At 59.4% G+C, this 24,826-nt stretch overlaps 1 protein-coding gene across 8 annotated transcripts in view; it reads right to left on the bottom strand.

Moving 5' to 3' along the window:
• Positions 1–178: 178 nt before the first annotated feature.
• ENTREP2 (endosomal transmembrane epsin interactor 2) overlaps positions 179–24,826 on the bottom strand; it is a 458,345-nt gene continuing 433,697 nt past the window's right edge. For all 8 annotated transcript variants that reach the window (XM_062204991.1, XM_062204987.1, XM_062204992.1 and 5 more), the window contains 6 exons: positions 17,594–17,754; positions 16,985–17,120; positions 10,614–10,689; positions 5,123–5,350; positions 3,829–3,903; positions 179–3,101 (listed from right to left, as the gene is read on the bottom strand). In XM_062204991.1, coding sequence (XP_062060975.1) covers positions 2,800–3,101; positions 3,829–3,903; positions 5,123–5,350; positions 10,614–10,689; positions 16,985–17,120; positions 17,594–17,754 — 978 coding nt within the window. In that variant the 3' untranslated portion in view covers positions 179–2,799. The remainder of the gene's footprint in view (positions 3,102–3,828; positions 3,904–5,122; positions 5,351–10,613; positions 10,690–16,984; positions 17,121–17,593; positions 17,755–24,826) is intronic.

Below are 24,826 nucleotides of genomic sequence, written 5' to 3'. Positions count from 1 at the left end.
ATCCATGGGGCCCGGCTGTGGGCCAGTGCTTGTGAGACCTGCCCCCTTCCTCTTCTCCAGGGCGCCCCCTGGGAAGTACAGAGACTCTGTCTCCCACTCCCAGCTGGCCCAGGACCCTCCCACCCCTGCCGTCAGCCTGTCTCTGACCCAATTCGACTTCAGAGACACAGAGGCCAGAAATACTTTTTATTAAAACACTGATCGTTATTAAAACACCTTGAGGTACATTAAATAAATACAGCCTCTCCTGTTGTACAGACAGTCCCTGGGGCCTGGCAAACAGTTTTCCTATACATTCTGCTGATCTCCGCAGCAGCCGTGAGCCCCGACAGGCTCGGGGGAAGAGATACACCCGCCTGAAGTCGGCGTTCTGTCACGCGGGTTGTCCCCAGCACTCAGTTTATATCATCCTTGCCAGCTGAAGGGGACCTTAAGTCCTTGTGAACAGTGTCCACAGCTTGCTGGCCATCCTCTGGACCCTAGGATGTCTCGGCAGGTGCAGGGGACAGAGCAGAGAGAGCACCCGGTATCTGGCTAGGCTGGAGGGAGTCCCCTCCAAATCGGCCATGCCAGGCCTGTTTCAGAGCCAACCAATGGGAGCCTGGGAAGAGGCCCCCAGGGAGGGATGCTGTGGCAGGGGGAGGAAGCCAACTTTCCCCTGGGCCAGAAGCCCTGCAGGCCCAAGCGACTCTAACCAGCACCGCTCTCCTCTGGAAGCCTGGGGCCCTGAGCAGGTGGCCGAAGAGGACCCTCACCCCTCGCGGCCTTACTTCTAGGAGAGGGCGGTGGCCCAGTGGCATAGAGTTGGGTACCATTTCCTCATCCACAGGACAGTGCCGCCATGCGGGCATATGCAGAACTGAGCGTGAACAGCGTGTGGATGGCAGAGCACGTGGGGTCAGCTAGGGTGGAAGGCTCTGGGCCATAGCCTGGCCGGAGCCCACGTGGCCGACAAGACACGGGGTACCAGGCTGGCTTGTCCAGTGGCTGCACACTGGACAGGCCTCGTGGCTTGGGTCACTCAGAAGGCAGCCAGGTCTTTGGTCTGCCGGTGCAGCCCAGCGTGGGACGCTCCTGCAGATCCCCCCACCTCTGAGTGTGGCCCTCTCCCCAAGGACTCGGACTCCTGGCTGGGCTCATCCGGCACCTGGGACTGCAGGCCAGGTGTTAACACATCGCTCACCGTCCCGGTGGCCGACCTGGAAGACCATCAGCTAACTACCTGCAGAGGGGCTTGCTCGTGGGACCGCCACAGCCCTCGCCTGTAGGAGTAGAGAACAGATTTCCTGTTTCACAGGCGAACAGCTGTTCACGAACCCATCTCTGGGGGGGCTCCTGTGGAAAAGCCAAGGTTGTCATCAGAAGGTCACATTTGTATTTTTCAGATCTCTGCCCTTGGGGGAGGCAATGACCAAAATCATGAGAAAAGCAACCTGTGGCTGCTGCTCTGGGCACGTGGGATGGAGCCCCCACTCCCACAGAAGCACCCCAGTTCCTTGGCTGCAGTGGGGCTGGGATGGAGGGCTTGAGGCGGCGCTCCAGGCCAGGCACAGGTTATGTAGGGCAGAGAGAAGAGCAGCAGGAACTGCTGGACGTCAGGCAGTGGTGGGCACCCCCACTCCAGCCCATGGGGGCTCAATGGCCCCTCGTGCCAGCAGCTACTGTTGTGGACAGCCCAGAGACAGGCGTGTCCATCCCTGCAGGAGGTTCCCATGGAGGTGCGGCTCTCGGGCCAGGGTTGGGAAGCAGCTGCCGTGGACGTTGCCAAGTTACAAGGCAATGCAGGGGAGGGGGCGACGCAGGGAGAAAGTCCAAGGCACCCAAGTGGCCCACGGGTACCCATGCCACACACCAGCCAGACTTGCCTGCTTCTGCACGACCAGCACAGTGGGCGTTTTCTCTGCAATCCGTGGTGCCCACGCTGCATCTGGTACCCAGATGTACCTGCTGCTGCGGCTCTGGGTCACGCCGCACCTGCCTTCTCAGGAGGCATACTTGTCCATGGAAGCGGGCCTCTGTCCCCAGACCTCGGCACAGCAGGTGAGGTCAGATGCTGGGGAAAAACCCAGAGGGGCTGGTGAGGAGCACTCAATTTTGGGACAAACAACTAGAAAGTGTCTGTCCCTGGTAGAGGCTTGGAGACAGTGAGGGAAGCCTGGCTTGGTGGGGAGGGTCAAGTGTGGGGAGCCCAGGAGGCAAGGAGCTGGCAGGCTCCTCAAGGCCCTTGTGGACCTGCTGCTCCCTGGGTGGCTGGGCCTGGCAGATCCTCACTGCGTGTTTGCACACCAGCCCTGGGGGCAAAAGGCTGGCATCTGTGTGAAACCACCTATTTCCTATTCAAGGCCATGGGCTCGAATCTGATGAGGGTTTGGTTCCAGGGCCACACCGACCACGTGAGGCGGGTCCCACCAAGGACACCCTCCATCCACTCACAGGAAGCGGGGGTGCAGCGAGCCTGCTGTTCACGGCCATGGTTTGGAAGGTGCTCAGTGTCTTGTAAGTCACTGTATCCACGTGATGCTGGCAGGTTCAAGGTGCTACAACGCCCGTCGAAACCAGAGTTCACCACGGATGTGCGAGAACCAGCGCTGGAGTTCCTCCGACAGGTGGGACGTGGCATCCCCAGGAAGACCAGGGACTGCATCCGCCTTGAGAGCAGGAGTAACTGTTCCTGGCCTGAGACCCCAGGGACACTCCCGGATGTCCCCCGATGTCCTCCATCAAGCACAGCGGCTTCAGCGGGAACAGCCCGTGCATGGCGCCAGGCCGCTGGGGGCCCTGTGTAGACCTGCGGCGTCTTCACAGCTGGTCCAGGACACTGGCACTGAGGACGGCCTCCTCCACGGGGTGCTCCTCAGAGGTGACCGCTGACCGGATGGTGCCCACCACGTGCCGCACCTCGGGGGGGAGGGCGCAGTGAGAATGTTCCAGAAACTTAGCCACCAAAACCCTGGTGGTGTCTGCATAGGCCTTGCTGTCCACTAAAGAGCGTGGCCTCTCCTTGGAGACCGTCTCTAAGGCCGCTGGCTTAGAGTGGCAGGTGTCCCCGAGTGGTGACAGCTGGTGCTGGCGGGCAGCTGTGGCAGAGCGAGATGTGGAGACTGAAAATCAAGGGGGAAAAGGCAATTTGAAGACAGCGACAAACAAAACAAAGGGGTGTTGTTAAGTCACCTCTTAGGAAAACATGGTGGGGGCAAGCTTTCTCCCAGGTGTCCTGTGGCTTGGAGCTGGCGCCAGAGTGTGCCCTGCTTCCCCAGGTGTCTTTGCCCCCTCCTGGCCCTGGGCACAGCTGGGGTCTGGTGCAGTCGCCGGAGCACTGGGCACGGGCACTGAACCAGAGGCAGCACCGGGGGCAGAGGCAGGGGTGGGGGAGGGGACCTGCCTGCAGGTGGCAAGAAGCATCCCCAGCTAACCAGAACACGCCCTCAGCCTGCCCTGGTGCCAGGATCTGCGCTTGGACCAGAACAGACCAGGCAGCTGTGATTGGCAGCCACCGTCCAGGGCCCTGCCTCCACTGCCCACCTGCGGGGCTGGGAAAATGGCTGTTGCTCTCCTCAGGGCTGGGCGCTGCTCTGAAGCACCCCTGGGAGAGTGAGCTGCAGGTGCATTGGAGCCCCGACATGCCCAACCTGGGTTTCAAGTCACTCAGATCAGACACATTCTCAGTGGTCCATTGTGGGGGCTTTTTATGGCAGTGAGAAAAATGCCCATGGTGGCCAATACACCCCCAATATCATGGGGTAAAATAAGGGGCACCCCCCTCAGGTGCTCCTCCGCCCCCACTTCCCCACCGGCGTGTGGGCACACGCTCTAATGAGGCGCTCTCACCAGTGCCCGGAGCAGCGCGAGACAGTCCAGCTTCCAGGTCCTGACTGCACGAGGGCGTGTGTGACGAGGCATCCCCTGAACCGGAAGGAATCCAGTTACCACTTGACAAGGGAGAAGCAAGGGCTAATGGAGCCATCTAAACCAGCGGCGGCTGAGACAGGAGAGCAGCAGGAAGCTGATCCAGCAGGTGTGTCTCCCCGCAACTGGTCAGCTCCACGTGGGCTCTGTGCAGTGGGCCGGGCCTCAGTCACGCCCAGGCCCTGGCATTACAACACCCGTCTGCACCTGAGGTCCTCTGGGCCCCAGGGGCACGGCCACCACGTGCAGGCAGGAACCAGCTACTGCCTCCCTTGGTGGAGAGAAGGCAGAGGCCACCGGCTGCAGCGCAGGACAGAAAGGCCCGGGGCTGCCTCCTGCTTCCGTCTCTGTCCCTCAAATGCCAGGGCTGACGGAATACTGACTTCACTGAGGGGTTGCAGGCCACAGAGAGCCACGGCAGGGGAGGGGGCTCTAAGCTGAGCTCTGAGCACCTGCCAGGGCGTGGGCTCCTCCTGCAGACCTCAGGGGTGGACCTGAACGGCGGAGGTCCTGCCCTGGATCTACCAGGGGTGCTGGGTGTTTCCAGGCGCCTCGAATGCAACTTTCCCTGTGACCTGCACAACATGTGGGAGGCGATGGGATGCAGCCGGCCTGCAGGTGTGAAATCGGGCGCTGCCAGGCCCTCTCACCTGTGCTGCTTCCCACATCCGCTCAGGGATCTCACCCCTCTTCCCAGGCAGGCCCTGCTCTGGTCTGCATAACCGGGGTTCAGCGGGACGAGCCCACTGAGGTGAGACAGGTCCAGGTACTGCCTGGGCCCGCTCTGTGATAAAGCCCCAGGCCCACCGAGCTCCACTGGCAGAAACCATACGGCCCCAGCCCCGCCACCAGTACAGCAAGGATGGGCCAGGGTTCTCCAGCCGGGGAATGCACAGCCTCTCAGGGAAGTTGGTATGAAATGCGCATCCCCAGGCTGCTGGCCCCAGGGACACGAGTGGCAGACCCTACAGCCCAGGGAACTGGCCCACCTCCACAGAGGTCACCTGCTCTGTGCCTGGACCCTGGAGCAGCTGTGCCGCATTCACAGCTAACTGCTGGTGCTGAGCACCCAGTGGGTGAACTCTCGTCGCCTACACCTCACACCCAGAGTGGCACCTGGCACAAGGGCTTCAGACACAAAGGCCACATTCCCAAGGTGACCTCACTCTCGGGTCACTGAGACCTGGCAAACCAGACACAGCCTGGGGCACCGTACCTGCTGAACTAGACGCACACGAGGTGGGGTCACTGGTGGAGCGGGCCATGTGAGCGGAACCTGGCACCACCCAGGTTCCCGGAGCAGGAGCCTCGTGGGGCGCATGGCGGAGGTGCGGGGTTGGAGGTGGGGACAGCAGGGTGCCTGGGGGGCCTTCAGGGGACGGGTGGCTTGGACCCGGCCCAGTGGCACCCTCTGATGCTGGGAGGCTCACACTGGTGGCTGGCACTGCAAGAGAAGGGGCACAGCGTTAGGGCTGGTGGCCACAGGCCCCCTTGACGTGGGTGGAGCACCTGCCCTGCAAACCTCACCCTTAGATAAACTGTGAAATCACAGTGGTGCAGAAATACTGACATGGCTGGTAATGTGCCCCTGTGTGGCATTGTGAGCCCAGGCAGACGCTTTCCAGAGAATCGTCCTGAAGGGGTTCCTTGCTCACAAGGATTTTTTTTTTTTTTAATCTGACAGGTAGGGTTATAGACAGAGAGAAAGGTCTTCCTTCCGTTGGTTCACTCCCCAAATGGCCGCTATGGCCAGTGCTGCATCAATCCGAAGCCAGGAGTCAGGTGCTTCTTCCTGGTCTCCCACGTGGGTGCAGGGGCCCAAGCACTTGAGCCATCCTCCACTGCCCTCCTGGGCCACAGCAGAGAGCTGGAATGGAAGAGGAGCAACTGGGACTAGAACCTGGTGCCTATATGCGATGCCAGCACCGTAGGCAGAGGATTAACCCAGTGAGCCATGGTGCCGGCCCCTCTCACAAGGATTCTTGATGAGCAGGGAGGGGCAAGGACTCTGAGGGACACCTGGCTAGGGTGTGAGGTCCCGCGGGGCCTGAGGATCTGCAGCTCCTCATGGCTGCTGCTACCGAGGACCGGCAGTACCGTCCCTTACCAGCCCGAGAGATGCCTGTCTTGGTTCTCCATGTGTGGGCCCCAGGCCAGCAGTAAGAGCTTCACCTGGGAACAAACCAGAAACTCAAGCTCCAAGGCCAACCCAACTACGGCCCAACAGTGGGGTCTGAACATGCTCAGATGCCCAGTCAGCTGGGAGTGATGCCAGCCCCTCGCCACTCCCCGGCTGGCGTCCCAGGGACGTGGGTGCACTAAGGCTTGAGAGGCCCTGCTCCCTATACTCTCAGAGTTCCCTCCAGGTGTGGGGTGCACACTGCACAGGGCACGGTCTGGGAGGGAATATTGGAGTCACTGCCACCTGAACTCCTCCAGACGGCAGGCTGTAGCATCTGTGCCTCCCATCCCCTGTGTGGGTCCTGGCCGGGAACCCGTGGGAGGCCCTCCCATGTCTACGGGCTCCCAGCATCCATGGGCTTGCCCTGCACTAAAGCTTCTGACCCACCTGCCCCTTAATCAGTGCCCACGCAGGCACTGACCCCAGGTCAGCCTCATCCCACAGCTAGGAAATGAGCGGAGAAGGAAAGGGCCACACGGCCACCAAGTGGGGGAACTGGCTGGGAGACTGCGGAGCCTCTTAGAGCCACCCTGCAGGGTCTGCCACGGCCCCCTCGGAGCACGGCTTAGAACGACGGATGGCCCATTCAGAAAACTGGGAGAAGACAAACAGTTCTTCACATGTCAAGGGCAGAAAAGCTTTTCAGGTTCGTGAATCCTTTCTCAAGATACCAGAAAAGTAGCCGGGACCACATTGGAGAATAAATCAACCACCTGGGAGCAGAGAAAAGTCAGGCGCAGGAACTCAGTGTAAACTTTTCAACAGCACCAGGCTGCTTACGCAGGCAGCAGAAACACCACACGGGAAACGTGCTGCCCCCCACGGTGAGCAGAGTGTGGGAAAGAACCGAGTGCAGCCCATCATTAAAGACCTCACCTGCAGTGGCTACTAGCACTACCTCCATCCAGAGCATCACACGGCAGCGTATTCAAAGTATTTTGAGGAGCCGGTGTTGTGGTATACTAAGGTAAGCCCCTGCATCGCCGGCATCCCTTATGGGCGCCAGTTCAAGTCCTGGCTGCTCCTCTTCTGATCTAGCTCTCCACTGAGAGCCTAGGAAAGCAGTGGAGGATGGCCCAAGTGTTTGGCCCCTGAACCCATTTGGGCTCCTGGAAGAAACTTCTAGCTTCTGACTGCAGACTGGCCCAGCCCCAGTCGTTGCAGCCATGTGGGGAGTGAACCAGTGGATGGAAGATTTTTCTGTCTCCCTCTCTCTTCTGTAACTCTACCTCTCAAATAAATAAATAAATAAAATCTTTATAAAAAATATTTTGAATGTATTTACTTCTGCTGATTCCTCTTGATCCCAATTCTCTTTGTTAAAACAAATTTATTTGTAAGAGAGAGACAGACAGACAGCAGGGCTCCCACCTGATGCTTTACTCCCCAGACGCCCACCACAGCCCGGGCTGGGCAGAAGCGGAAAACTGGGAACTCAGTTCAGGTCTCCCTGCCATCGCTGCTGCCGCCCAGAACTGCATTAGCAGGAAACTGGAATTGGGAAGAGGAGCTGGGAGCTGGACCCAGGCACTCGGACGTGGGCATCACTGCAAGCATCTTAGCCGGCTTACAGCCTGCCTCAGTTTCCTCAACGTCAGTGATGATCCAAAGACTGAGCTGCTAACTTGGCTCTGCATATGTATAATCGACAAACACTTATAAAATCAGTGCAACATTACAAAGTACCTGGTCCAGGACTAGGAACTTATTTTGCATAACTCCTCTCTGGGCCATGGTGTCATAATCCCGGGGGACTTGCAGTTTTTCACATGAAAGCTCACAAGCATTTTGCTCAACTAACACACGATAACGTACCTAACGTATGCAACAGGCCACCATCCACTGTCTTCCCCGGCACGTTAACAGGGTGCCGGCTCCAAAGCAGAGTGCCTGGGTCCTGAACTGGCACCCCAGTATGGGAGCAGCTTAACCCACTGTGCAACATAGCCCTGAGAGTTTTCATTTTCAACATCACTTCCCTACGGTGGCTGCAGAAGTGAATCACCACATCTAACGGTGTAAATATTTTTGGGAAGGAATTTGGATACAGAGCCGTAAACACGGGCTAACTTCTAAGCTGCCAGTCAGTCTATGGGTGGCGGCTTCCCTGAGGTCTTGCCAGCTCTACATTACTACTGTGTTATTTAAATATACGAGAAACAAACCAGAATCTACTACTACAGTCACAACAGAGAATGACACAGAGAAGAAAAAAATCAAGGAAGATCCAAATGAATGGAGCAACATACACAAGACCCCCCTGGCCCAACGGGGGGACCCCAGTGAATGCCCAAAATCCCAGATGGTAACAAACCCTATAAGCACTTTTTTTTCCTATACTTTTTTCCCCCTATATATTTATTAATGATAAAGCTTGTTTATAAATCAGGCACAGTAAGAAACTCCAATAACAACAATTACACTGTAATAAAGGTTCTATGAATGTGGTCTTTCTCAAAATATTGTCTTACACTGCACTCACCTTTCTTGTGACGATGTGAGATGACACTGAGAAGCGTGCTACGGCTTCTCCTTGCCGTATCTGATCTCCAGTGTGGCTACTGCTGCACTCTGAGGTCATTATCAAGTGAAATAAAGGTGAGTCGGGCAGCGGGTGGGCGTGTGGCACCGCTTGGCAAGCTTGCGTCCCTTATTACAGGGTCTGGTTCAAGAGCCAGCTCTCGTCTCCACGCCAGCTCCCTGCTAAGGCGGACCTCGGGAGGCGGGAGATGATGGCTCAGGGACTTGGGTCCCTGTCACCCATTTGTGGGAGACCCAGACTGAGCTCCTGGCTCCTGACTTGGGCCTGGCCCAGTCCCAGACAATGGAGGCATTTAGGGAGTGAACCAGTTGATAGAGCTCTCTGTTTCTGTCTCTCTGCCTTTCAAATAAATAAAATTTGAAGACAAGGAACCATTCGATCTGATAACCAGGAAGACCACTAAGTGCCTAACAGGTGGGCAGTGGATACAGAGTGGATACGAGGGATACAGGGACGAGCCAGGCTCTAGGCAGGACAGGGCAAGATGATAGACTATTTGAAACCCATGCATTGTTTATTTCTAGAACTTTCCATTTGATATTTTCAAAGCACAGCTGACAGCAGGGAGCTGACACCGTGGAAAGCAGAGCCGTGGGTGAGGGGCCCACCGCACTCAGCCCAAGCATTGGAAGGAAGGCTCGGCACGGGAAAGAAGTGAATTCTCTCTGGATTGCTCTGTGGGTTTGGCACAGTTCTTATCCAAATCCCAGCAAGGGGCTTTGAAGACAGATGAGCCGGTTCTAAAAATGTAGATGGAAAGGCGCAGGCCCGGGAACAGCTGAAGCTGTGTCGACAAAGAAGAACAGAGCGGGAGGGATTATCTCTCCTGATGCTACGGCTTCCTCCGGAGCTCTGCCACCAGGACACTGGTGCTGGCAGAGGGACAGATGCAAGGATCAACAGGACAGATCAGAGAGCCAGAAATAGATGCACACAATTATGCCCTACTGAGTTCGGACAAAGCAGAGGGAGCAGCAAAGGGCCAGAAGCCAAGCGATGGACGCAGGTGAGCAAATGGACCCGACCTCAACCTGAGCCCCGCACAGGAACTAACTGGCTGGAGGCGTCATTTCCGTAGCCACACCCGCTTGGCCTGCTGCCCCAGCAGCCTTGGTCAGGGCCTCTCGGCAGCCCCCGAGCCCCCTGGGACTGGGCATCTCGCACGCATGGAGTCTGGGTCTTGGGAGCATCCTTGGGCCCCTGGGTTAAGCTCTGGAGTTCACTGCCTGGGGCCTGTCTCCACCTGTCCCGGGACAGCAAACAGCCAGGCTCACCAGGTGGCTCTGCCTTTGAAGAGCACACAGCGTGGAGTTGTTCCGTGGCTAGATGAGGTGGGGTCAGCATGTAGGCCCTCACAACCCACACCCTAGAACGCATAAGGCTAGCGTGGTCACCCCGTGTGGGGCGCTGGGGCACCCTGCATCCTGGGGTAGGCCTGAGGAGGTCCCCCGACACCACTTCTCAGACCGCTTCCAACAGCCCCTTGGGGTGACCCGGGGAAGGACCAGGTCACTTCTGGAGCCCACAATGGCAGTCCTGATGCTTCTGCAACCCCAGGTGGCTCCTCTCTGAGATGCTGGCCGAGGGGAAGGAAAAGGAAGAGGAGGTAAGAGAGCCAGCGCCGCGGCTCACTAGGCTAATCCTCCTCCTGCGGCACCGGCACACCGGGTTCTAGTCCCGGTCGGGGCGCCAGATTCTGTCCCGGTTGCCCCTCTTCCAGGCCAGCTCTCTGCTGTGGCCAGGGAGTGCAGTGGAGGATGGCCCAAGTGCTTGCGCCCTGCACCTGGCTCCTGCCTTCAGATCAGTGCGGTGCGCCAGCCACAGCGCGCTGGCCGCGGCGGCCATTGGAGGGTGAACCAACGGCAAAGGAAGACCTTTCTCTCTCTGTCTCTGTCTACTCTGCCTGGCAAAAATTAAAAAAAAAAGAGGAGGGGAGGGGAGGGGCCGAGCTCATCACTTTGCACACTGGGGAGGGAAGGTTACCTGGTGTGCTGAAGCCTGTGGCAATGCTGGGGTCCCCGGAGCTGGCCCCGGCCACCTGGTGATCAATACTCGTAACCTACAGCAAGAGACACACAGCGTCAAGGTGGGCCCCCAGCAGGACACACAACAGCCCCCGGAACTCGGGCTGGCTTCCAACACGCACAGAGTGACCCCTCATTTGTGGGGTAGGGGGGTAGGGGTGGAAGGGCTGAAGTCGCCTTTGTCGAGGCCAAAGCCTGTATTTCTGCAATCAGAATGCCTGCAGGGGCCACAGAACCACCCGGTGCCTACTCACCTCCACTTACGGGCACTGCTGGGGCCCACAAAGGCCAACAGGACCCTCCAGAGTTGCTGCAGGGCCAGGACAGCCCCCTCACTTCCCAGCTCCTTCTTTTGCTATCTCTCCTGACTCCCACCCCAAGAACAAGGCCCCAGGGGGCAAACGGTCCAGAGACGTACCATGTTTTGTGCCAACTCAGTTGAGACCCAGGTGGGGCATTTGATGATGGGGCCCCACCAGAGCGCACTCACGGACGCCCCAAGCTTGCACGTGCCCCCTCCCCCATTGTCTCTTGCAGAGGGGCTCCTGAGCTTGGGCGCAGGGCCTGGGTCTGCCAGTGCCACGCTGTCCACAGTGGGAAGCTGTGGCCTCCCCTGCAGCTGGGCAGTCACTGAGTTTGGGCGGTGTGCTTCCTGGGTGGACCCCTATCTGGGCTGCAGTGGCCTCAGAGACCAGGAGGCCCTGTCCTTGCCCTGTCCACCATCCCCGCCCCCTCCTGCCCCCTGTCCCCTTCGGTGGGCACAGCTGATCGACCCCTGCCCGAGGGCACCACAGCCCCACATGGGTCCCGTTGAGCTCCATCCTCCCATTCATTGCCACCACCACACGCCCTGATGTGGGCTTGAAAAAGCAACGTCTGAACCTTGCATCCTTTCCGAGCCACTTTGGGGACCGGCTCACAAACAACGAGCTCTGGAGGAGGCTGGGGAAACTGAGGCGGGCGCCTGCGGCTTGGTCCACTTCCAGCTCAGGTCATTACACTTCCGCCTCCCTCGTCTCTAGCCACTTCAGACAAGGCAGCTCAGGGGCCTCCCGTGGCCTCTCTCAACCAGGCTGGTGTGAGGCAGGGGCTCAGGCTGTAGCCTTTGCACCCGTGATCGGGGCGTGAGCTGCCTCCCCACCACCACCCGGGGCTCGCGAAGGGGGTTCCAAGGCAGGAGACCCCGAGCTGCCTGAATACCTCCTCTGATCCCGTGCACGTGCCCAAGAATGATGCTGCACGTCTTTCTAGCTCGTGCGGGGCAGGGAACCGAGCGAGGCAGAACTCTGCGCCGTCAGTGTTCCCTGCCGTCCCCCTGGGATCACCAGGTGCAATAACCAAGTTGGAGATCCCTGTCCAGAATCTGCCAGGAAACCAACACATGGAGGACAGCGCCCTGCAGGTCTGTTTCACTCCCTGCCTTTCCTCCCGTACCTGGCCGTGTGTGTGCGTGTGCGTGTGTGTGTGTGTAGGGGGTAGTGCTGGGTGGTCACTTGGAAACCTGCTGTCTGAAAGGAAGCCTCGGGCAATCAAGACATCTAAATAAAGCGCACAGTGGGCGAGGTCAGGAGGAAGCTGCATTCGTTTCCTATTTCGCCGAACTGTCTCTCATGTCCCTATGACTCAGAAAATCTGGTTTCCAGGAGAGACAGCGCCTGGGAGCCCGTGATGCCGCACCTCTCCCTAGCGAGTGGCAGCGGTTTAGTTTGCATTTGGCCTTCTCTGGTGCCTGGGGGAGGGGAACCGCTCTGGTCCCGCATTTTCCGTTAAGTTTGATCGAGGCTCACCAACACAGCCCCCTGCAGGAGCCAGGGGGCTGCTGAAAGGTCCTGTGCGGCTTAGGCTGGGTCACTCCACGCCAGGAGCAACTGAGCCTGGGACCTACCGCTGCTCAGACAGGCCGTTCTGAGCCGTAACTGACATTGAAACATTAACTGGTATTTAGACAAAGAAACCGCATTTCTTCCTTTGTCTTTTTTTTTTTTTTTTAAAGCAGGCTCTGTGGCTAAGAGACCCTGCGTGGAAATTCTGCCCCATTGCTAAGTTTCCCTCTGCTGGGCGAGGTCAACTAACCCCACCAGGATGCATGAGCAGCTGCTTTCTGGGGGGCAGCCCCCAGAACCCTCAGCAGTCATGAAAAACGGGAGCCAGGTGTCTCAAGGCTATTTTTGAAGCCGCTTTTGCTTACGGATTTTAAAGCATCAGGTCACTTCCGGTGAACAGAGAAATCTAGACTTTAAGGACTCTCCACACCTGCTCTCTTGCAGCCTCTGGCCTTGTGCCGAGGGTCTGTTCCATCCTTATGCTGCCGCCACATCAACAGTTCCTGCAGCAGCACTGGGCCACGCTCCCCCCGATGCCAGACTCTCCAAAGGCACCTCTGCAGAGGGGCACCACGGCTGTGCACTGTGCACCTGGGCTGTGTCGGGGCCCCTCTGTGCCCCTGGGGCTCCCAGGCCAGCTCCTGCCGCCCACTCTGGGCCTTGGCCTGTGCTCTCCATGCTGGCGACCTTCGTCCTGATCCGGCCCAGGCTGCCAGGTGTGTCTCCTGGAGCACTGAGGAACTTCACTGGCCCCTGTCCTGTCGCCCAGCAGGTGGTCAGCCGTCCCATTCCCGGTTCTGTATCCCTCAGTCCTACCTGGACCCTGAAGCCTAAATCTGTCACCAAACAGGACTGTCAAACTTCCCGTCACGTCTCAGCCACCTTCACAGTGACATTCACTGCCTGTGACCTTGCAGAGAAGTAGCCCCGAGTCACGGGAAAGACGATGACACAGCAACCTAAGGGAACACGCGTGTGGCTGACACGTCCATGGGAAAGGGGTTAAAAGGAGCATCCCCGATCACAGGTGCTCCACCCGTGTGGAAGCCATGTTCCCCGGGAGCGGCCGTCTCCCGCGTCTGCACAGCCCACAGGTGCTCCATCCAAACCGGAGCTGATCAGCAATTACACACCTCTCATCCTAACGAGGCAAGCGAGGAGCCTCTGCCTGCCCTGGGGAGGGGTCACGCTGGGAAGGGGCGGCCCCTCCACAGCTACTCAGGGGGAGTGAGCACCCCGGGGGAGGGGACAGCTGGCCATGCAGTCACCTGTCCGTGCTTGCTAATGGGTTTCATTGATGTGCACGCTCCCACAGACGTCCGAATTGGGAAGTGCTCCCAGGCCATCGGTCCCAGGGCTGCAGCGGCCCCTGGATCACCAGGTGAGGCCCCTGCCCCCCGCCGGGGCGGCCAAGAGCAAGGCCATGCACTCAGACACGCTTGCCTTGGCCTTGCTCGAGCAGGTGTCCTTGCACGCACTGGTGAGCTGCAGGACCCCGCGCCAGTGCAGGCTACGTGAGCCTCCGAACGCACAGCCGTGCTCAGCGCTACCCCGTGGACAAGATTGCAGTACTGAGCATTCTAGACGGGGCAGAGTGGTGGTGGGGGGCGTCACGGAGGGCTCGGAACTGGCGTTGGCAGTACCAAGAGCAGTACCCCTCATACAACAGTGGGACGGCGTGGATGGCGCCGCGGCTGGTGTGCAGGTATTGGTGGCTCTGCAGCGCCCGGCACACAGGAAGCAAAGGGTGAGCCCCAGAGCTGCTGCTCTCCGAGGCCCTGCACATGGAATCATGAATCCCTCCCCCGAATTCTGGATTCCCACAGGAAGTGCAGGAATGTGGGGTGCAGTCTGTCCCCAGGTGGAGCTGGACTTCTGGCACAGCAGCAGACTTGTCCGCTTCCCCATGGAGAGTCTTGCATCCTGCAGACTTCGGGGTTCCAGGCCCACCTGCTGCCCAGGCTGGGAGCCCCGCTGGTGACAGGGCAGAGCTGTCTATCGGCCCGCCTTACCAGTCTCCCCTCTGGCCTCCCTGAAGAGACCTCCCTCTGTCAGGCCCTTCTGCGTCTGCTTGGTGACACTGCTCAAGGCCCTGCACCTGCACTCTGCCCTAACACCCCCATTCCCCCCCCACCAACATCTGCCCAGTGTGCTGGGCTCCAGCTCTCTCTTGCAGTCCCTGGGGCAGCTGCAGGAGCCGGGATGCTATCACAGAGATTCTTGGAATACGCCCCAACTCCCACCCCCAGCCACGGATCTGACACCCTGGGGGTGGGCCTCAAGGTCAGGATGTGATTGACAAGTCTCTGGGAACACTGAGGAAGATGCCCTGGAGTCTAAAACCCACGGTCCACCCCTGCTACACCTCCCTCCGCTCCATCCACAACTCCTGCCCCTCACAGCCTCTGGGCAGCACCTGGCCCAACCATCCCTTCCTGAACTTCCGGGCTCCCTTCCTGTGCCACCGGCAGTGACGTCATTCCATGGGGTTCTCCCTCTCCTAGGACATCCTCTCCCCTCCCCTGCTCTGGTGACCATCTCTGGCTAACCTCGCCTTCCCTAAGGCCCCAAAGGACGGATCCTATCATGCGGTAGAAGCTCCCTTGGAATCCAGTGAGCCTCACCAGGACAGCCCTCCCCGCCACCCTAGACTTGCCCAGAGCAGCCTGTTTGGTGGACAGGTCCTCCCTCCTGCCTACCTCCCTCTTAGCCTTTGCACAGCCTGCTTTCTCTCCCAGGAGCACCCCTCCGGCCCCTCTCCCCTGCACTTCGCCTGCCTCAGACCTTTCTGGACCCCCAGGATATGGGCTGGCACCCCAACAAGTGCCCACTGTGCACTGGGCTCCCGTCAGAGTGCTGGAAGCCCCCGGTAACCCCGACTTTAATTATTTGTATCATAAACAGAAGATAACCCACTCGAGGAAGGCGGAGGACCCTGCTCAGCTTAAAATAAAACCCCAAGCACAGCTCCAGCCCTGGGAGGTTAGGGACGAGATTCCCAGGCACACTTTGCCTGTTCCCTAAGGAGGGTCCCGCTCATGGGCGAGTCCCACTCACAGGTTTCTATCGTGGACACGAAAGAGTCCGGGAGTCCCTGGCCGAGACCCTGGGGCTGTGGGCTGCAGCCCCTCGGGGCCACCTGGGACAGCAGCAGATGGCAAAGGCTCCACAGCCATCCGGAAGGCGAGTCCCGTGGCAGACACGGCCCCGATGGGGTGCCTGGTTTACTCACATCTGTGCCAGGCACAGGGAGGATGCGTCTCCCCCTCTTTGTGTGCCACACCCCTGGCCTGCGGAAGGCACCCCCTGTATGGCCGCCATCATCTCGTGGGCTCGCGCACCTGCCGTGGAAGATGCTCCTCCACCCACAGACCCAGGATGGGCACTGCTGCCGGCCTCGGCCCCCTGGGGGCAGGGATGTGACCCCGAGCCCTGCACTGCACAGGAGTCAAGGTCGCAGGCAGCCCGTCAGGCCCGATCTGACCGCCGACCGCCCCACAGCTGCATGGCTGCGAGAGGCCAACTGGGTGCAGCTCGGGACGGGCTGGGCACTGCCCTTCTGGGGCCCCAGGTCACGTGTTCGTGCCCTGTCCTCTGCTGCGCTCGGGGCACAGGATCACCCCCGGCTCCAGTTTTCAGCAAACTCCCTCAGCTCCCCGCCTGTGCCTCCCGCGTGACTGCTGTGTGTCCCACCCCCAGTCCCCACAGGCTGAATTGTGCGGCCTCCCAGGCCTCCCTCAGCTCCGCCCTGACCTCTCCCGGTGTTCCCATCTCTCTGCCCTGGCTGGGGCCACTCCTCACCCGGTGATGACAAGGAAGTGACAACCACGAGCCTAATGCTCAGAAGAGGCGCCTGGCTTTTGCCGGCTTCAGTGTTTACTGTGATCCCAGTGCCACGTGGGGTCCAACACAGACAACGTCTCATTTCCTGAGTGGCTGCTATTATCATCCCCATTTTACAGATCAGGAAACTGAGGCTCCATAAACCTGTTATGCAACAGGCACCGACCAAGCCTGCAGGAGGGCTTGGCACGCCCAGCTCAGAGAGGACCTGGCCTGGAGCCTGTGGCCTCCCAGGGGACCAAGGGCTCAGAAGTGCTTTCTCAGCTGCCCAGGGCATGAGGACAGCGACATGTGCTTGAGACCGGCCAGGGCTGCTGGCCTGTGGGAGCTCCGCCCACAGGTGGACGCCATCCCAGGCCCCCCTGCACGGGTTCCCGAGTACTCAGCTCAGATACGCAGCCAAAGGGAAAAGCAGAAATGGGGGGGGGGGGGTCCCTCAGGCCTGGAGTCTCTGCCTCCTGTGCAGCTAAAGGACTGAGACCACCCCCCTACCCCCACCCCCCCCACCCCCCTCCAGGGTTGCTGGAAGGTGTAACACGACGCACCTGGCCGACCTCGGCACAGGCGGTCAGGCGGGTTAACCTCACAGCCAAACCGCCCCCCCCCCAGCAGTGCTTCTGGATGACACGAGGGGAACCGGCCTTGTCTGGGGCCGGGGGCTCACCTGGCTGGAGGGGCTCGGACCCACCACAGCCTCGTAGGGTGGGGGGAGCTCCGCGGGGTACAGCAGGCCGGGGCTGTTGATGGCAACGTCATACAAGGTGCTGAACGCGGAGGGCGCGAAGTCCAGGTGGAGGCCCCTGCAGAGGCGGAAGCAGGACACGTCACCCTGGAGGAGGGACAGCCGACACTCCGCTCCAAGCAACCCGAGCGCCTGCCACCAGCGCCCCCTACAGTCCTCCTTATGTTTGTGCAACAACTCACTGCGCAGTTTTAACTTCGGATTTTTTTTTTTCCTGGAGAGACACCAACATTTTTGATAAGACAGCCCTGTCCGTTAAGATGACAACAGTCACACAGCTGGAGAACTTAGTGGGGTTTAGACGTGACGGAATGACTCGTATGTGGTCGTAGTTGTGCGTGTCGCGAGGACACGACAGGGCTGCTCTCGCCTGCAGAGACCCTAATGCGAACGTTCTAGCTCCAAGCCCCCCGTTCGTCCTGCATCCCATCGCTCCTCTCTGCTCCCCGTGCGCCCCGTGCGCCGGGCCACGGCCACCGCCGCCCTCCTAGGCGGCCCCGTGCCCACGGCTGGGCTTCCCGGGGGACCGACCTCCGGGCCTCGGCCGAGGGCGTGCAGGTGTACTCCGGAGGGTAATAGGGCGGAGGTGGGAGCGGCGGGATGAACTCGTCGAAATCCAGGGTCTGGTGGAGAACCGTGCCGTGGGGAGTCACGCAGGCAGGGTGGGCGGAGTGCGGCCGCTGTGGAAGGAACTGGAAGACAGAGTCGGCGTTACCTGGGGTCGCGGTGGCTCTGCCTGGGCGGATGCGACCGCGCGGTAAGGAGCAGTCGGGGCATCCCGGTCCACGTCGTCCGGCCCTGACTGCGGAACGCACGCTCGCTCCTGAGGGGACCCCGGCCCGGGAAGGCTCCGCAGGCTCGGGGCCCCGCCCGCGTGCAGGGCACGCTTCTCCATCCTCAGGGGTCTCTGACACGACCCCAGGCTCCTCTGATCCCACCACTCAGAGGCCGCAGCCAAACTGCCCAGGTCCCTGGTCTAAGAGGTCCGGGAGACAGCGCTGGCCCTTCCAGGCGTCCCCAGTGCACCCGAAGTCGCACAGGGAAATAACAGCGGATCCACCACACAGCAGACCTGTTATAGGAGCTCCACAGCCTGCGCCAGGGCGGTACAGGCCCCGGGAAGGCCTCTGTTGAAAGCTGCACTGAACCTGGGCTGGCGCTGTGGCCCAGTGCGTACAGACACTGCCTGCGACACCGGCATCCTGTGGAGGCACTGGTTCAAGACCCGGCTGCTCCACTTCTGATCCAGCTCCCCGCTAATGCGCCTGAGAAAGCAGTGGAAGATGGCCTGAGTGCCTGGGTGCTTGCACCCATGTAGGAGACACAGAGGAAGTTGCTGGCTCCTGACTTCAGCCTGGCCCAGCCCTGGCCATTGCAACCATTTGGGGAGTGAACCCATGAATGGAAGAACGCTCTCTCACTCTGTCTCTCCCTGTCTCTGTAACTCTTTCACATAAACACAATCTTTAAAAAACAAATAACAATGCACTGAACTGCTGAGCCCTTGAGGCCAGCTATTCCCAAACATTTCATCACGGGTCCCTCTGGACACCCAGCACCTGTCAATATTTTGCAGTTCTAGGAGTTCATACACTTTGTAAACTACAGTGAGGGAGAAGGGACGTCTTCCTGAGCTCCAGAACATTCTGTGGGACGATCTTCCATGCTGAGATGCTATTTGAACAAACAGAGGTAAAACCATGTTAGCCAAGCAAATGCCTAGTTCTCCATTTCTGAATGATAGATCAACCACCGCTTCTCTTTCTGCACCCAGGCCACTGCTGCCGGATGTTGCCCGTGTTGTGGGGACTCCATGCCTGGGATGCTGCCGTCAACACCCCCCAGGGAGTGTCTGCAGGTGCAAAAGGACCTTGGCCACAGGGGCTCCAGGCTCTGAGACCACCCACCAAAGGCAGGTGAGGCAAGGAGAGGAATGGGTTGGGGTGGGTAGCAGGGGTGGGGAGAGAAGGGCTGAGTCGCCTGTGCGCCATCAAGCAGGGCAACAGCAGTGTAGGGACCTGGGGTCCGCTGAGGGCTCATGAAGACCATCGGAGCACGCCTGGAGGGACTGGCAGCATTTCAACAGCCGGGCTCGCAGGAAGGCACTCGGCTCAGGAACAGGTGAGCCGGCCCAACGTGCAGTTTTAGAAGAGCACACAGATAAGGCGCTAGGAGTCAACTCTTAACTCTGGGCTTCCCGGGGAGCCAGAGAGGGTGCTGGAGCTCGGGGGCAGTGGGACTGAAGTTGTGTGGTAGGAAGCGTCTTCCAGCAAGAGGGGGTAGGGTGGGCTGGAGCCGCCCAAGGCCGGGATGCCCGAACATTTCTGCACTAGCCCAGGTAAGGTCCCGAGTCTGAACGTGGGCGGATGCTGGGAAGTCAGCTTGCTCTAGGCTGATGGAGGAAGAGCGGTGGCTCTGCACTGAAAGCGGCTCGGGGGGCGGGGGCCTTCCTAACACGGAGCACACTCCTTGCCTTTCCAGCTCTGCCCGAGATGGAGGTGACTCAACGTCTACGAGCAGGGGAAGGTGCCCCTTTTGTCCTCTGCCGTGGACAGCCGTTGGCCCTGATGCTTATGCACAAAGCTGAGCGTCCAGGATAACAGCAGGTGCCCTTGAGGTCTGATACAGAAAGATTCGGAGGTAGCTGCCGTCAGAAATAAGGGAGAGATCAATACCGTACTCAAGCAAAACGAATGAAATGCAAACGCCAGAACTCTCTCCCATGAACAGTGCGATTCCACCAGCCAGGAGAGCATTACACAGCTTCAGGAGCAGCGGCAGCTCCAGACGATTCCCTCGCAGGCCTCAATGAGTGGGCACTGCTGGGCCCCAGGGGCTCTCTCAAGGTTAAAGAGCAGGCTCTACAGTGGCTCTAAGCACTGGGCCACCCATCCATGGTTGTGTCCCACCTTCAGGGGAGCATCCAGACCCCTCGACCTTGCCAGTGAGAAGCCTGCGTGATCTCTCTCCTCTGTGTCTGTTTGGTGAGGCGAGGGTCTGTCTCGCAGCCCGAGGTCACCAGCTCTGCCCTCTGCTCAGAGACACTGGGGCTGGAAGGCTGCAGACCGCGCTTCCCAGGCTCACCCGTCAGTGGGCGCCCTGCTAGGTCCTGCCACCAGGGGGCGCTGGAAGGGTGCTGGGAGGAGGCAAGCAGGCAAGGCAGGAGCTGTCACCCTGCTCTTTCCCGCTGTGGGCTCCACATTGGAACCTCAGCTGTTCCTGCAACCCTGCCCCCTGGGTAGCCGGCCCTGTGTGAACTGGGAGAATCCCAAACGCTCTGTCTTCTCCCCGTCTGGCTTCTGCTGTGCAAAGTAGGTGCTCAAGGAACCTGAGCTTGGCAGAGGACAGACGTGTCCTCGCCATGGAGCTTCGTCAGCCCCGTGCACCCTCCCCTTGCGGGGGCCTCTCTCCGCCTGGATTTCCTGACTCTGGAATGCGGTCTCCATCCTGCTAGCAGAGCTATTTTTAAACCGAGCCGGTGAGGTCACTGCCGCGGACTCTCTTTTACAAGGGAGATCTACAGCTTCCCAGCCAACCACTGCCGGGTCGCTCACGGCTTCAAACATCTTTTGTGGCCTCCTCCTGGCTCCCCAGCTCCCTCCACCTGTCCCTCCACCTCCCAGCCAGCAGCCAGTTCCCAGGCAGAAATGGTCGTGGCCCTGGAGATCCCGGGGCCGGCGCACCCCCTCGCTCACCGCCAAGCTCCCTGCTCCGTGGCCTCGTGTCCACTTGCTTGTGGCCAGGTCAAAGGGGGATGCCCCGTATGTGTGGGCAGAAAAATGGGCTCTGAGCCGTCTCCTCTTCCCCAGGTGGTTCTGCCTGTCCTGGGCCATCGGCTCCGAGTGGTGCCTGGGTCCTGGCTAAGGCACTGGCTCACCTAATGCTGCCACCACCCAGCAAGAGTGTGGCCTTGGGACCTGTCTGTGCTGCCCTTCCACACGCATCTGGACACGAGGGAAAATGAGCACTGGGCCTGCCTGGCCTTGGGCGGCTTCTTGGGGCCTGCTGAACACCCAGCCCCAGAGACGGGGTTTCAGCCACACGTTCCAGAGTCTCTGATGTGAGAGCCCGAAGAGGCAGATGGGCCCCAGACCAGAAGTCTCCGAGGGCTCATCTGGGCCCATCACTGACCCTGGGAATGCCCACACTCTCTGGGGGCTCACAGGGTCCTGCCACGAAGCCCCATTCCTCAGCGTCAGGGAAGGCTCAAGTCATCGACATTGGCCCCCCTGCCCCAACGCCTCCACCTCCTGCCATGGGTGAATGTGCTGGAGGGCAGGGCAGGCTGGAGGGCGGGGCCGGGGGTGGGGGTCTGCGGACTCGGAGCTGGGATCTGCAGGGGCTCCCTGGGATTCGGAGCACAGGCCCTGTCCTCTGGGCCCCAGCACGGCTCTGCTGTCCTCCCTTACTCCCAACCTGCTCCCGACCAGGCAGCGAGCACCCTCCCCCAGCTGTCCTGCCACCTCCAAGATTTTCCAGAAAGACGAAGAAATACAGGGGGAAAGCCCTCACCCTTCCCTCCACCCCTACTTCCACTTGCTAGCGATGGCAGGATTATTGCCACAGTAGAAATTTTTTTTTTTTGTCAAGTAGAGTTATAGACAGTGAGAGCGAGACACAGAGAAAGGTCTTCCTTCCATTGGTTCATCTCCTAAATGGCTGCTACGGCCAGCACTGTGCCGATCCGAAGCCAGGAGCCAGGCGCTTCTTCCTGGTCTCCCATGCAGGTGCAGGGGCCAAGCACTTGGGCCATCCTCCACTGCCTTCCCTGGCCACAGCAGAGGGCTGGACTGGAAGAGGAGCAACTGGGACTAGAACCCAGCACCCATAAGCAATGCTGGCGCCGCAGGCGGAGGATTACCCAAGTGAACCACGGCGCCAACCCCCAGTAGAAGTTTTCTTAGTCGACTTCCTATGGCCAGCTTGCAGAGGAGCAGGCTCTCTCCCTTGGTGCCCCAGACCTGGGGAAATCCCCCACCACCACCGTGGGCCAGCTGCCGGCCACGCCCACCCTCGGTGCCGTCCCATCCAGCCTGAGGCCAGTTTTTGCTTCTCCTGTAATTGCAAGAGGCAGATACAGAGGGCAGCTGTCGCTCGTTCTGTGAAAGGCATTGAGTGCACAGGGAACACCTGACCAAGGAGAGCGGCTGCCCAGCGAGGTCCAGGCAGGGCAGCCCTGGGAGGGCAAGCGAATTGCGAGGCTCCGGGGGAGTTCTGCACTCGGGCCTCTACCCCAGGGCTCGCTCTATGGTAGAAGGGCTGCACCTGGAGCTCACGGGAGGTGCAATTCCCATGTCGTTTATGCAAGAAATACAACCAGAGAGAGGGTCGCGGCCCCGTATCAGATGATGGGGACGAATGCCCACAGCACACCGATCGTCTGTCTATGGGGCATGCGCGCCATTTTTATGCCTGCTTTAAGGAGCTGTTGGGGTCATCCACTGGCCATAGACGGCACCGACTGCCGGGAGCCACGCTGCTGGGCTGAGGCCTCAGGCGAGGTCACTGCGAGTCTACCGAGAGCCCAGCCAGCAGGTGCAGCCAGCACTGGGGCGAGGCAGAGCGGAGAGGATACTGGAGGGAGTAGGGGACCTGGAGCTCCCCGGGGCTGCTGCCACATCCCTGGCTGGCCCTTACCAGCTACTCTACCACAGCTCCCTGTCCTGCAGAAGCACGGTGTCCTGGCTGCTCTTTAAGGGGTTCTACACGGCATAGAGGCGAGAACCTCAGTGACAACGGTTCAAGATGAAGTTCACAAGCAGGTGCACAATGGGGATGTGCCTGATAGCAGACGTCACTCCAGAGGCTCAGGAGCCTGGCAAGAAGGGAGTGGGGGAGGAAGTGAGGTAACAGACAGCTGAGACCACGGACAGGCAGGAGGTAAAACGCCTTCTCCGCTATTCTGTATCAACAAAACGAACTGCGCAGACCACGGTCTTTTGCTACTATTTCCACATGTGCTACAGTAACTCAGCTGTATGGATTCTAATAGGCCTATCATTTTGCATCTCAGGTCTACAAACGTCCATTATGTTCCAACAACTGTTCATTAGCCCCAAATGCTGATCCACAGAAATCTGAAAGGGGTCACGGGGTTGGTGGTGGTGGTGAGGGGGGAGGGACTTGTTCTCACCCTCCCAGATTCCTAACAGCGCTAGGTGCACAGCAAAATGCAGGTGCTGCCTGCAGACTAACGGAGCAAGGGAGCCAGTGCCCGAGGAAGGGACGAACGAGCGAGCCGACACAGAACACGAACGCGATGGCCAGCAGCGAGTCAGATGTGCAAGCTCTCAACACGGACCAGCGTGCAAATCACCCGTGGGGTCTTCGCTGCTGGCATTTGGGAGCAATGAGAGGGGCCGCCCGTGGGAGCAGGTGGTGCAGGGCTGTGCCTGGGCAGTAAGGACAGGGAGCTCCTTCCTCTGAGGACCACGGACCCCTGGCAGGGCGGACGGTGTGGCAGGAGGCCTGTACTTCCTGGCTTCAGAGCAGAGAGCTGCCCAAGAAGGCGCCCGGGGAGGGTGGGGTGGGGGTGGGGGGCAGGGCCCTGGGGCAGGAGCATCCCTGGGTTCTAAGAGAAGTTAGCTGGGTTTCCTTCACGCACCTGCTCAGACCCCGCCCCCCTCGTACTGCTCTCATAACAGGTGCTTCTCATGCTGAAGGACTCGGGTACAAATCAACACAAGGATGAAGAGTGAGTACAGGGGACGACATGGCCGGTGGTGCTGTGATGTGAGGGCAGAGGGGACACAGCAAAGCAAGAGAGCCTGAGCCAGATACTTCAAACACCCCAGGAAAATGGCAGGCTGCCCTCCTGTCTAGACCTCCCAGTTGGCTGGTGCACAAAAACGTTATTTAAAGCAGGGAATCTGGGGCTGGTGCTGTGGCGTAGCGGGCTAAGCCTCTGCCTGCGATGCTGGTATCCTGCATGGGTGCTGGTTCATGTCCCAGCTGCTCCACTTCTGATCCAGCTCTCTGCTTATGGCCTGGGAAAGCAGTGGAAGATGGCCCAAGTGCCTGGGTCCCTGCACCCATGTGGAAGACCTGGAAAAAGCTCCTGGCTCCTGGCTTCTGACTGGCCTAGCTCTGATTTAGGGAGTGAACCAGCAGATGGAAGACCCCTCTCTCTCTCTCTGCTAATGTGCTTGGGAAAGCCACCGAGGATGGCCCAATTATCTGGACCTCCTGCCAGCAACGTGGGAGACCCAGATGGAGCTCCAGGCTCCTGGCTTTGGCCTGGCCCAGCTCCACCCATTGCAGCCATTTGGGGAGCGAAATAGCAGAGTAAAGAGCTCTCTGCTTCTCCCTCCCTCTGTAATGCTGCTTTTCAAATAAATAAATCTTAAAAAAAACCTTGAAACTCAGAAATCAAAAGATAAATAACCCGATTTTTCAAATGGGGATCTGAAAAGCATTTCTCCTAGAAGGATACCTAATGGCCATTAAGTGGTGAAGAAATGCCCGACACCCTTAACCACCAGGGAGGTGTAAAGGAAAGCCACGATGACGTAGCGGCTCACAACCCACTGAGTGCAGCGTGGATCTGGATGCTAAGAAGCGCTGGTGGAGACGGGGAACCGCAGCTTTCATACTCTGTTGGTGGAGATGCAAAAACACGCGGCTGCTTTCAGAAAAAAACACCTGGCAGGTGCTCACGGTAAAGTCTTCATCACAACCCAGAAATCCCGCGACTAGGTATAGACTCCTGAGAAATTAAAACATGTGTCCACACGAAAACTTGTACCAGGATGCTCAAAACAGCAT

Source organism: Lepus europaeus, chromosome 11, assembly GCF_033115175.1.
Source record: "Lepus europaeus isolate LE1 chromosome 11, mLepTim1.pri, whole genome shotgun sequence".
Taxonomy (NCBI): domain Eukaryota; kingdom Metazoa; phylum Chordata; class Mammalia; order Lagomorpha; family Leporidae; genus Lepus; species Lepus europaeus.
Note: the sequence above shows the minus strand (reverse complement) of the source record. Positions and strands in the feature narration are given on the sequence as shown.